The 14,844-nt window shown below is 26.8% G+C and overlaps 1 protein-coding gene across 10 annotated transcripts in view; it reads right to left on the minus strand.

The window, feature by feature from the left end:
* Nucleotides 1–14,573, minus strand: part of LOC111038564 (histone deacetylase 4) — a 51,722-nt gene extending 37,149 nt beyond the window's left edge. For 4 of the 10 annotated variants that reach the window (XM_022321709.1, XM_022321702.1, XM_022321703.1 and 1 more), the window contains exons 1-2: nt 14,163–14,572; nt 5,611–5,743 (exon numbers count right to left, since the gene is read on the minus strand). In XM_022321709.1, coding sequence (XP_022177401.1) covers nt 5,611–5,650 — 40 coding nt within the window. In that variant the 5' untranslated portion in view covers nt 5,651–5,743; nt 14,163–14,572. Of the gene's footprint in view, nt 1–5,610; nt 5,744–7,522; nt 7,736–13,930; nt 14,086–14,162 lie in introns of those variants that run through there. The other 6 variants (XM_022321707.1, XM_022321710.1, XM_022321700.1 and 3 more) reach the window with 5 other exon arrangements.
* Between the last annotated feature and the right edge of the window lie 271 nt (nt 14,574–14,844).

The following is a 14,844-nucleotide window of genomic DNA, read 5'->3' on the forward strand; positions in this document are numbered from 1 at the left end:
ACCTAACCATAAATTAGATTATTGCGCTAATTATGATTATTAATTTTAAGTAATGATAAATAAACGTATTCAAAACTATTTTAATAGTATTAATGACTTCCTTACTCCACTCAGAATTTAAAATATGCTGAAAAAATTATAAAACGGGAAGTCCTGGCATATAAACAACACTAAATCATTGGCTATTGTGATGCTTAGCTCATGTTATACAATATACGTACACAAATACAATAAAAATGAATTAAATCGTACATTTTATTGGTTACTTTTAATTATTATGTTAGACGCTTAGATTACTGTTGGGTACTTAGGTAACTTATCAGTTGATTATCATATTTAAATTAAGTATTCAAATTTCCGATAAGGAAGAAATTATAACACTGTATTTAAAATTGAACTTAAGGAAAAATATTAAAAACTTTTATTTTATATTAAAAAAAATCGTCTTCCAAATATTCATTATTTCAAACAAGCAATCAGCAATTAATTTTAAGCTATATACGTAATTTTAGAATTCCCTTTTAAAATTAAACAGTTTTCCAAACCTATGATTCCTATCTTCTGACAAGTGGGTTATCCATCTCTACAAATATATATGTTGTTTAGTACGATTTTAAAACCAATAATAAATTACAGAGTGAAAAATAATTTAAGTAATAATATGTATGTTATACCCGAACACAGGAAATTAAATTAATATTATAATAATTAGGTACATTTTGTCTTATAAAAATTATGAAAGACAACCAAAGTATGAAAATCTTTAAAGAAAAAAAACGGACTCATCCGAATTTAAAACATGCAGAACTAAATCTAAAACTAACCCTAAATGTGGGAAAACTTGAGGGGAATCTTGTATAAAAATTTCAAAACTTGGATAAACATAGAACATTTTTTATGAATTTCGAACTCGAAATAATTTGTCAATTTTCGTGATTTTGTCGACATTTGAACTCGGTTGCTTATAAAAAAAATTATCGTGGGGTTTACGCTCAACTTAATTTTTACATTTCCACTAACGACATTGTACGAAGAACGATGTATATTATATTTTCAAGATTATGAACCGGGCGAAATTATTTTTTCATATTTTCATTTATTTCATGTATTTAGAGTCATTTTATTTTAGAGTTAGGTACATAAAAATACTAAGTTAAGCGGAAAAATCTCAGTTTTCCATTAATTTGATGTTTGTTTTTCCTGACTTCTTTGAAATCTATTTGGAATTGTTCGATACCCACAGTACCCACAGTATTCACTTTCCTACTAGAATAGATACTGTTTAAGAAAAATTAAAACATTTTAATTGTCCCTAAAGGTGATGGCAGACATGAATAAAAAAATCACTACCCACAGAATCTAAAATTAGAAAAATTGATACTTTAAAAAATGTGTAATATTTATCTTATTGTTAGTTTCAGAATGTTTTTTTTTTTTTTTTTTTTAATTGATCCTGAGCCCGGCAACTGAGGCCATTAGCTATTAGTAGGTACTGTAGGTTTTTTTGTATTGATGGTTTGTAGGTTTTTGGAACGGTAGGGGGAACACGTGTGTGTTTGTTTTTGGCAGAATTTCGAATGGGGCACCCGTAGGTTTCTGCCATGCCCCGGGGGTGGGGGATGGCAGCACTTGCTCTCCGGTCACCGCGAATTGTCCGGAGAAAAATGCCGCCCGGTGGCCGAGGATCGAACCGCGACCGGCTGCGTCGCAGCGGAAGAGTCAGACCACTCGGTCACCTCGTCCCCCTTATGAATGTATTTTAATTATATGAATAATATTAATTTGTAAACATAACTTTTAAATTAAATTACCTAGATGAACTGTAATATATGTAGTACATACCTATTACATTTATTTATTTTTAGTAAAGCTAAAAAGGTTATTGATTTTACCGTTATTTAATAATCTCTCTCTATAGAAATATATGATTTAAATAAAACTTCTTGATAAGAAAGTCCAAAATGGACATATTATATGGAATTTGGGCAAAAAATATAAATAACCATAATTTATTGTTCTAATAAGTACTATGTCTTAAACCGGGCTACACTAGAACGATCGTGGTGACTCTCGAATTGCCTCCCTAGTAGAGGTAAGTAACTTTTACTCACTCGAAACTACCTGGTCGAATATATTCGTAGGAAATTCGAGTATACGTTAACGGTCAACTCGATATCTCCCTTGATTATTAATTGATATATCGAAACTTGTGGGTATACTACCAATCATTTTATGGATTTCCGTAATGTTCCAAAATATTATTTTTAAGGCAACAGTATTTCCCAGACAGATAAATATGTGGAATGCAATTATCTTGTCGATCACTTATCAGCTAAAGATTAGCTAACTATTGATTAAATTCAATATCTCCAGTTCAACAGCCAGTTTCATTTACCACACCAAAATTTCAATATTTTAAAGTATAGTCAAATAAATTTAAATCTCGGAAACATTAAGATACTTAATCAACATAGGTCACTTATTTAAATAGTTGACAGTACCTACAACAAAATATTTAAATACTTTAGCTAAATTGTTTTATTTATTGATAATTGATTATTTTTTAGTATTATGAATTATTACTTCTAAGTTAGTACCTATATTTAATAAAATATTAATAATTAGTTACAAACTTAAATTATTAACGGTAAAACTTTGGATATTTTATCTAAATTATAATTTTTTTTCTGTCATTTTTTATACAGTTTATTTACTAATATATTTATAATTATTTATTAACTTTAATTGACATTGAATTATTAGGTACTCAGTTTATTGAATTTATTAATATTTCCTATAATGTAAGGTTTGACAAACTAGCCTAATTTAACTAACCCTATCTATATTTACTGTATGCACGCATAATTGAGTGTAATTTAAAAAAAAATATATTGAACTGGAAATCAAATAATTTTAACTATCGTAGATGATTCCAGTACGAGAGGGTCACTACCTAAAATAAGTGGAAGTTCAAAGGAATGATATTTTTATAAATCAGGATGCAATTCGGGTAACCTTTTTAAAAAAAAGTTCAAGCGAGGTAAGTCGTGTGCGTTCGCGAACAAATGATATTTTCGAATACGTTTTATTCAAAATTTTTCCTGACTCTGTGCACAGTGCCACTTTGTTTTAAAATATTCAACAATGGTATTTGTTTAACTTCCACCAAAGTTTTCCCGCCTAATATAGATTTTATTATTATTGATGGTTTAAAAAACAATTAATCAGAATTCATAATTCAATATATTTTGTATTAAAAAATATAAATGTATTTATTTTTGTATCAATATAAAAACAAAACGCATTGTTTTTAAAATAATTATAGAAACATAATTTTAAAAATATCTTTCTTTAAACTTTTGTTAATTTATTGGTTTACCTCGTAAGAGAAGAAGTACTCCGAAGTTTAGACGTAATCCAATGTATTCATATTATTTTAGCACAGTTGGATTTTAAACACTTAAATACTAATTTACAAATATAACTTAATATTATCATTAACCATACTGCAAACTGATTAATTATAAAAAAAAAAAACGACTAAGTGACGTTGGGTTTTTAAAACTCATGGTGGCTACGATGTCCGGGAGAAGGCATACCGCATGGCACGCAACACAGAAATAGAATCTGGTGGACGAGAACGCGATAAATTTATTATAGTAAATTTTGGGGTCAACACTTTGCTTTATTTAAAGATCGCCAACATTATATACACCGTGTTGATAATAATTGAATAGCTAATGGATACTTTATTACTATTATTATAATTTTAAATGAATTGTCAAGTATTTACACATCTAACATAAGTATACATTTGTGTTCATTCATTAGTAAGATTAAGTAATTTAAGATATAGTTTTAAATTAAACTAACCATGTATAAAAATAATTTCTTAATAATACTTACAAATTTAATATTTCAAAACATACACTATTGATATTATTACTATTCCAAAAAAAAAAAAGGTAATCTAAGAGTACATTCTAGCCCCCTAAACTAAGATAATTGATACTTTTAATGGTAACCACGTTTTTCACTAACAGTCAATTATTATATACGAATTGTCAATATTGATTTAATGTTTTATTTCACTTCTTATCTAAATCCTACTTATAACATAACATTATTTGTTATCATATAAATTTGTTAATTACCTAGTTATTATTTTGTTTATTCATCGCTAAACGCTTTACAGTAACAATACTTGAAAATTAAAATATCATTATACTGTAAAAATAAAATATTTTTAATTTTTCATAAAAAAATATAATACACTAGTTGTATACGGAATGATTTGAAATTTAGAATATAAAATTATATCATTAATAAGAAAATGTATAATTTTTAAGTTAATATGGTTCAATTACACGGTAGCCTAACAATATACTATTTTAATAATTATAATGTACGAGAATAGATGATATATTCTTAATTTATTATTGCCTCATTTTGAAAATCTACGATAAAGTTTGTTAGCATTATTAATTTGTATACCTTTTAAGTCCATATATTTTACAAACAGGTAATTGACACATTACCAAAATATATCAATATATCACCATTTAGCAGTAAACTTATGTTATAGTCCAGAGGTATTCAAACTGTGCGTCGCGGCTCACAGGGGCGTCGCGGGAATTGTCGAAGGGAACCGCGTAGTATAATATTGAAAACCAATATATATATTTACGAAAAATGTTATTATATAAATGTTACTATTAATTATTATCATTGAGGCACACCGGTTGGGAAACGTTGAGTTGTCTACAACAATCATTCGCTAAATATAGCTTTAATTTTTTATATATATGTAATATGGTAAATAAATAATAAAAATAAATTATAAAATACAAATTACATTCGTATAAACATTGATTTTTTTGTCATTTATAATTTGGGAGCCACCAACATTTTGTGGAGACTTAAAGGAGCCGTGTGATGAAAAAAAATTGAATACCTCTGTTTTAGTCCATGTGTATACTAATATACTATTATAGTATTATGTAGGTACAAATACTATTGTACAATCGATTACTTTATATATAATAAAATGACCAAAAAACAACGGCTCGCAGACCACAGTCCGGATAGACCGAATAGTTAGATATGAAATGTGTCCAAATTTATTTTATTAAAGTTTGCTTCTAAACTATTGAAGTAACAGGATTATTATAAATAATGTCTTTTAAAATCCAATACTGCATCCTTAGTTTAACCCAGTGTTGTACATTTGCATTTGTTAATTATTAAAATGTCAGACAAGACAATACTCAGAATAGACGTATATTTATTTACGTTTAAAAATTATTAATGTAATATAGTATTAATAATATTAGCTAGCATTATATCCAACCACAAATAGTCCAGTGAATAGTGATGTCATCGTTTATTCGAAGCTTGACGAACCTACATATTAATAGTTTTCGTTTGTACTCATATAAGTAAAAAATAAATAATGATACAGTATTTTAATTCGGATGGTTAGGTTGTAAAAACAAAGACACGACGAGTATGAACTAATAGAAGTCCTATTATTTTTGTACCATTTAACATAAAATACTAAAACTTAAGACTAAAACTTTATTTAAATTATAATTTATAAGCATCACTAACCTGTAATCTTACTGTTTGGTTCGGAATGATCAGCAGACATATTTCAACAAAAAGAATTGGCTATAGCCTTCATACAATGAGCGTTACATCTGTGATTTCTTGTCAATGAATTTGTATTGGGCGACCCATGTTCCTGAAAGAACAAAATAATGATTATTACAATTTATGGGACAAAACATTATATACACCTTAATATCATTTTATTTTATACATATTGTGACTATTTTGATTTTATAAAATTCATATTTATCTCTTTAGAATTATGATATAAAAAAAAATTTTAACGCTTCTACAAAGATAATATTTTCTATCTGTATTTTAGATAATAAGACAAACGAAATATAAATTAGTATATGGCGAGTATGATAGACGCAGATAACAAATCGATATGTGGCGTCCTCTAAATTAAAAATAATTATTCTGATAATGATATTGCGTTCTACTTTAATAATATTCATAAAATCATTTACAATAAATTAATGATGAAATTATTTTACTAAAACAATATTGAAGTAAACAAAATTACGAAGAAATTAACATACAACTATGCCTATATATATAACTAAATAAACTACCTCTCACGCCTACTGCTCACGTGAGCTTATAGGTAATATAAATAAATATATCATAATATATTGTGATATTATATATAAGATATTTTAAATTCGAAAACAATGGTTAAATAATTTATCAGCCAAAAATCATTTCAGACAAAACTAAAAACACATTTTTCAGTTTTAAAGATATGAAAAGAAAACGTTTAGGTTATATATTATAAATAAATACGGTTATTTTTGTTTTCGAATTACAACAAAATAAGGAAATCACTCCATGAGAAATCGAGTGAATATCCAGTGCTGCAAACATTTGTTCTTCAAATGCTCATAAAAATTTAATTTGGCTTTCTGGTACACATTTTTTTTTTTGATGAAGGTGAGGATTTTATATTCAATTTTCAAATCTTAGAAATAAAAAGAAAATTATTTGTGAATTTCTAACGCACTATCATTTGTAAATGTTCGTGATTTATACGAATATTTTTAAATTTGAAACTTCGGACGCTCATAAAAAATTATTATGGATTCAACTATATTTCTACTTTTAATTAAATTTATTAACTTATGAGGGGTCTTGTATTACATTTTTTTTGTTTAGAAATAAATTTATATAAATCGAAATTTCTTATGCCTTATAAATAGCTCAATATGAGTCAAAATATTTTATTTTATAGTGTGTAGAAAAAGCGAATATTAAATTCATTGAACATTTCATGAATCCACGGTAATTTGTTTTGAAGTTTCACCAAAGATCAAAATGATTTTGTCAAAAAGCGATTTCGCATAAAAAAATCCCGTTTTTCCTTGATTTTTTTTTTAGTTTTTACTGTTGATAATACACATCATAGTAAAACCTATGAAATAATGACTAACATGACCAACGATAGAATTTATTAACCTTATAATCCTGCAGTACAGGGCACACAGGCTAATGTGATAAGTCTGAGGTAGCAAAATATTTTTCAACAAAAATATTAATGTTAAATTTACTTTGTAGATAGTAGTTATTTCACTGTAATTTAGCAATTTAGTACAATAATTATTTTAATAACATATTGTCATTTGTCAATAAGTGCATAAAATTGTTGTATTTTTCTACTGCAAGCACAATTTTTCATTTATAATTTATAAGTTCATAACTCCCTCCAAACATTAAATGTATGAAATGTTATAAGTTATAATCACTTAACTTGGTATTAGTACTTTAATATATTACGGTTGTTGTTTCAACTGTCAGGACAAAAGTAAAGCTTGCACACTGAGAAGCCGATGCTTAATAACGGGATAATCGGGGCTGTTCATTTATTAGATGGACGTCACATAATAGGTTTATTAATATAACAATATTCCAATACCTGTGAATATGATAGGACAAAAGTTGGATGCTATCTTTTTCTAACAATGTTGTCCACAAATTTCTCTCTCTACGTTCAGTCCATATCTTTATATTATGGCAATGCGTCGCGCACTCACACCAGGATGTGGTCTCTGTCTTAACAAACGTACAAAATAGCAACTTTGCGTTCTGCAAAACCAATTTTGGATTCTTAGCTTATAATATAAGAGTGAATTGACCTAACATTAAACTTAAGAGGACGCTACCCCTGTATTTGTTTTCTCCGTCTTACATACGTACCACATAGAACATTTTCGTTCACTAGTTTCAATTGTGTGCAGTTAGTTTTGATATTAGAGTGAATTTACCTATTATCAAAGTTTTAAGTAAAAACATTATCTATATGCTTAAACGTCGGCAGTTTTTGTATATTTTTATTTTTAAGCGAGATATGAGCATTTTTTATTAGTGTTATTTCACATACTCATATCTTGCTTGAAAATGAAAACATCGAAAATCCACCGACGCTTAAGCATAGATAATGTTCTTACCTAAAAGTTTGGATGATGCTTAAATTCACTCTAATATCAAAACTAACGGCACACTTTTCAAACTAGAGAACGAACATTTGTTATGTCGTAAGTTGGTAAGACGGAGACAACAAACATGAGGGTAGCATCCTCTTCAGAAAATACTATACCCACATATGTTGTAAACGCAGAACATCATGGCAAATTGTAGGTACCTTCTGAATCATCCTTTTTCCTCAGTTATGATTAATATTGGAGCAAATTAACCTATTTTCAAATTTAGAAGTTAGAATATTATCTAGTGAATCGGATAAGTTTTCTTTAGATATTTTAATTTTAAAGCGAATATGAGTATTTTTAAATGTACAAACAATTTACAATTTTAAAACACTCATAACTCGCTTTAAAGTGAAAATATAAAAAAAAGCATGAGATATTCACTAAATAATGTTCTTACTTATAAATTTGGTACTAAGTCAATTCACTCTTATATTAAAAATAACGAAATTATAACAGATTTAAATATTTTATTATTCAGAACGTACAATTTGCTAGGTTATGCATTTGAAAAACATAAACAACGCATGTGGGTGAGGCGTCCTCTTAAAGGTAAACACGTTATCTACTCTTATGTTTATACATAGGTTTTTACATTCAATTTTTAAACTAGTATGAACATTTATAAACTGCAATATTTTACATAATTATAAGTTATGAGTTAACTCATTTAAAAATTTAAAAATTGCTAAAAAAAGTACTAACATAGATAGTGTTCTTGTCTATAAGTTTGTTAATAGGTAAAAACAAATACCACAATAGTTCTGCTGAAATTTCCCATGTTGAACGTTTATAAGACAGAGACAGCACAAGAATGGGTGTGGCGTCCTCTTAATGATTATGCATATCTATGAATTTTATTCTGAACTTAAAATAAGTAAGATAAAAATTTGATTGCCATTTTAAATAAAATACAATTATGAAACATAATTTATTTAAGAAATTTTATTTTGTAGAGGATATTTTTCAATTTTTAAATGTACAATCATATGCATATTTCATTATTTCTTAGTGTATAAAATCCACAGTCCTGATGATAACTAAACAGATAATTAATACTTTATCAACATTTACCAAGGTTGTAACTTGTAGATAAAACCTAACTGTGATTATTAGCTATCTATGAAACTAAATTTGTCGTTCATTCATTATTCAATATACAAACGTCTAAGAGTAATGCTTCTGCAGACAGTTTTATGCCCTGCCAGTATTGAAAGCAAAGATTTTCAATAATTAATTACTAAAAATTATTTTTTATTAGTTTTATATTTTTTTTATTGATGAGGGGAAGGGTTAATCATACTATTGAACAATTTGTATGTGAGTACACTTTTTGTTAATAAAAAATATGCGGCATGGATAATAATTATACTATACTATATAAATTAAAGTTATAAGTTATAAAATGATATTTAGGAAAAGGAATAAATGTGACATTAATTAAGCAAAAAAATCTTAAGTTTTAACTGTTTTGCTACCTATAATTTGGGGGATTTGGGGCAGTGAACAAAGATAATTTCCACTCATGAAATAAGTAATAATTTAAACTAATTGTCATTAGTTCTGTCATAATCATGTATATAAAATACAATATTGTACCTATATGATATAAAAACAAACATTTATAAAAAAAAATATAGCATCTGAATAACTAAAAGTTATTAAATATTATACTAGTAATACATATAACCAAATTTTAGTTTTACAAGTTTTAAAGTATTTAACCGGTAGACATATTTTACAGTAATATACATATAAAATGCTTAATTTAAGGTAAATAATACCATAAAGTTGTAAAACTCATACTCAAATGTTACAAGTGAACATGTGTGCATGAGGGTTATATAACATAACAACACTAAAATTACACAAGTGTACAAGACAAGTGCAGTAACTTGAACACAGTTCTCAAACCGAGTTCTAAAAAGAAAGATAACATGCGTATGGCTTCTGAGCAGATTTTATCCTTCAACCAAAACTAAATGAAAAATATACCAAACGTGCCAATTAAATATTTATTTATGTACTAAATTTGAAACAGTAAAAGTTGAATACCTATAATGATTTAGATGTATGACTTACTAACTTAGTTGTACAGGCTATGCATTTTGTTTCTCTACTTTATATTACCTACAAGTTAGTAAAAAACACCAAAATCTAAAACGGCACCTAGATTGAACATGACCAAGACTTATCCAGCTATTAACAAATAAAAAAACCCATGTTATCACAACTTAATAAAACAATAACTCTTGTTCAAGTGGCCTAACTGGGTGAAAGAACTCATGCCTTTCATGTCAACTTTAGTGTTAAGATTATATTTACTTATTTTTCAGTAAAGATTATAAATAAATTATTATGCACAAAAGAAAAGAATTATTTTTTTATTATTTCCTATTTCTATTTTTGAATCCAACAACTGAAAAATATATATTTTTCATACATATAATATCAAAGAATAATAAATTTGATTGAAAATGACATTAATCATATTAAGAATAGTTATTGTAACATGAATGTTTAATTTCTCCATTATTAAAGGATTAATTATTTCAAGTTATACAAAATTATAGGCTCCTCTGATACAGATAATTTATTATTAGGACATCTAAATTTTAATTCTTAAAACACTGTGAAATACAAGATTTTATTACGATTCTCACTGGTTTTTAAACATAACATTTGAATGACCGAGTATAATATATAAAATATATAAAACTGCAAACATTTGTAATTGAAAACATAATTTTTTTTCTTGACTTTTCAAAAATTAAATGTTGCAAACATAATATATACGTATTTTTTATTCCAAATTTAACTTTACTAAACTATACATTTAACTATACATCTCACTGGTTTTTAAACATAACGTTTGAATGACCGAGTATAATATATAAAATATATAAAACTGCAAACATTTGTAATTGAAAACATAATTTTTTTTCTTGACTTTTCAAAAATTAAATGTTGCAAACATAATATATACGTATTTTTTATTCCAAATTTAACTTTACAAAACTATACATTTAATTTATAAAATATATTCTAACAAAAAAATTTAGTTGTGTGATTAGATAATAAAATAGATAAAATATGAAAAAATAAATATTCAAAATTCCAAAAAATTAGGGGGTTTATCATAATAACTATTAGATACAATAAGAAAAAAATGATTTTATATTATATTTTAGGAGAAGGAAGTGAGATCCTTTAAATCTGAATTTGTGTCATTGCAGCACAGCAACTAAAATAGGAATACAATTTGTATATTATCCAAGCAAGTAATTGTTAAATGTATAAATTGTAATACAATAATAATACCTCTCTTAATAATTATAAACACTGATTTGGACTTAGTTACATAAATATGTTGCTATTATGTATATTGGTATAAGCAAACATTTTATTTAAATTACAATTAGAATAATTTGTAAGGCATTTTAATGTGATTTAATAATTTTTGTATTTATAATAAAATAAAACAATTCAAATACAGATAGAATGCATGATATTTTTGGTATTTTAAACAACTTTTTTCAGTTGTAGTTTAAGGAGAGAAAATGGAATGTCGTCCTCCCAGTTTTCTAACATAAAAAAAAAGATTTAGTTACAACTGCTATTTCATATGCTTAACATTAATTTGTTTAACAACGAAACATTTTAACATATAAATTAAATACAATAAAGAATCTTCTTCAAATAATTTCACCAGTTTCACTGAATTCACCCTTAATTTAATTGATTTTTTGTGTGCTTTATTTAATTTTTTAATTTTTAACACTTATTTAAAAATGCACCTAAGGTATTTACAATTATAGTTATATAATGTCATATTTAACAATTTAAGGATAATAATATAGTGACTGATTTAATCAAAAAACTATTTTATTATAGTATAGATTTTTTTTAGAGTTATATAGTTAGGCATAATCAAGGGAAGGTTGAAACTGACAAAATAGAGTAATTGTCCATTAATGCCACACCACTAGCCCGGCATAGCTAAATAATAAGTTTCAAGAATATTAATATATAATATTAATAATAGAGCAGATAGATAATTTTAGTAAATAAAAAATAATAAATGTATAATTATATTGTAAATAAATAAAAAAATAATAAACATCTATAACTATTTATAATGGAGGCTAGAACTCAGAAATATTTTAAAATAGTTTCTAATGCATCTTGTTCATTAAGTTGGGGTTTCCATAGGAATTCTGCCAAACACAAATCCAGAAAATTTCTATTGATCCCAAGGCACTTTTTACTCATTTTTAGCAGACCCCACAACCTTTCGATGTTTTGACTGGGTGCTCCTGTGTTTGGATTAACAAAATTATGAGTATTGTTAACCGTAATGTGATAGAATCTAGCTTGATATAAATTGTAGTAGGCTTTCCAACAATTTGGTATTATAAATCGTGGCCTTAAATACATTTTTACATTAAGATTAACAAAGTTTTCTGATCGGTCAGAAACAGAGAAGCGGAGTGATAACAAACAAGAGTGCCGAGCCAATTAAGAACCAAAAAAAGAAAGCATTGTAAATTTACATTGGTAATTAATATAATAAACATAGCAAATATTCATAAAACAAACATTTATCCATGTTATTTTGAAAGTGAATGTTGAACCAATAAAACTATTTAGGAAATATACAATACAGTTACAATACACTTAGAATACAGATTGCAGTCTTATACACAAGATTAATAATAATATTTATTTTATAGTGATAATAATAATGTTAATAAGACTACCTAACTCAAAAAAAATAAAAAATAAAATGTTAATAACTGAATTAATACAATAAAAGTTATTTGAATATTATAAAAGAAGCCTCATTCCAATATTCTCTGATCACTAGTCTATAAGATTTGCAATAAAATATTTCTAATAAACTATAATAGACAATAGAAGAATAAAATACATATCAGGTTGGTAGATTTTTCAAAAATATGTATAAATTTCTATTTGCAAAGCACTATGATTAACATATTGTCATAACACCCATACTACACAAACTAACCTAATGTCATTAATTAAAAAAGGTCAAAAAAATGACTTGAACAATAATTAAATCAAGTTAGTTTTAATACTATTTAGACAATTATTTTTAACTGTACCTATCCTACCTAAACCTAGTTTTCTTTCAAGTTAAAAGAGATATAAAAATTTGATTTAAATTTAAATTAAAACAAAGATTTTCAAGAATTTTATATAAAAAAAACACAATTCATTACTTAAAAGTTATAATTGAAAAACCAATTATTTCTTTTAAATATAATACCGAGTATAATACATTTTAATAAAAAACCATCAATCAGCAATCCGATACTCCCTCGACTGTCATTTCGCAAATAATTTAGGTATCTAATAATATTGGCAGGCAAAAATTACCATCAATGACGAGGAATAGTCATCACTATGGTTTTATAAAAAACAAAAAAATATGACCATCATACTGCAAATTCAAGTTATTTGATAATAATTGTTTTGTTATAATTGATGAGTATAGAAAAATATAATTGCTAAGGCAGTTACAATACACGGTCATAGGACGCAGAAGGATTCACCCATGTATGCAATATTCTTACTATATAAATTAAAAAATTATTCCTCTGTAAAAAGTAATTAGTGAACAGAGACCAACCATCAGAATATCAAATGGTCAAAATTATTATAATATGAAGCACATCATTGCTACCCTAGTGCTCAAAATAGGAAACTTTGACATCTAGTCATTCAAGTCAGTATTGTTGTGAGAGTAAAAATTGTAAATAATAAAGACAAGTTCAAGGTACCAACTACATAATAAACTGATCCTAACACATACGTACCTTAAATACTCACACACACCTGAATTATGCACAATTAAGTATAAAAGTGAACTTGTCGAAGACACTAGCGAAAATCGTCGCACACACACTCACACACGCGCGCGCGTGTATAAAATATTATAATGTCCACACGCAAACGGAACGTACGTTGTAGACTAATAAACACAATATATTGCAATATAGGTAAGGTGCCTTACAACAATAACAACAAAACTTATATAACTCATATTACCTGCTGGTGGTGCTGTTGACTGTCGCCGTCCTCGTCCACACGGCAAAGTTCACGCGCGCGCACTTATCAGCAATACCGACGAGGATACCATTGTCCCTGTGCCGTCCATGTTATCATCTACGCGACAACATAATAATATTATAATATTTTCCGCCGATTTGGAACGCACGACGAACGGAGTCCGCCGGAGTCAAGCCAGTGTTGTTATGTGGCAGGGAAATTCCCTCCGCTTAGGGAAATTTTTAGGTAAACAATAATTGAATATTCATGAAAGGGAAAAATGGGAACTCTGAACTTATTTTACGAAAAAAATCGGAAATTGTATCATTTTATTTACAACATCATGAATACGACACTATTGTCTTGAATAAAATGTAATGAACATCGTGAATCGTGATTCGTTGGACGGACGCCTGGATATAGTAAATTGTTATTGATAATTCCTCCCCACCATCACAACAAATAAATCATCGATATCACACATTATTATCAAATATATTTCTGTGATAGTGCCATTATTATTATAAGACACTAGATAGCAGGCCACCATTTCCGTGGAGGTGAATGTTTAGGTTATTATCTTATCATCAATACGGCATGATAACAATATGATATTATGATGGTGTTCGGTATTTTCCACGAACGTTATTTTGTATTGAATGAGTTAATCAAATGTATTCTT

This window comes from Myzus persicae, unplaced genomic scaffold (assembly GCF_001856785.1).
Source record: "Myzus persicae strain clone G006 unplaced genomic scaffold, MPER_G0061.0, whole genome shotgun sequence".
Classification (NCBI taxonomy): Eukaryota; Metazoa; Arthropoda; class Insecta; order Hemiptera; family Aphididae; genus Myzus; species Myzus persicae.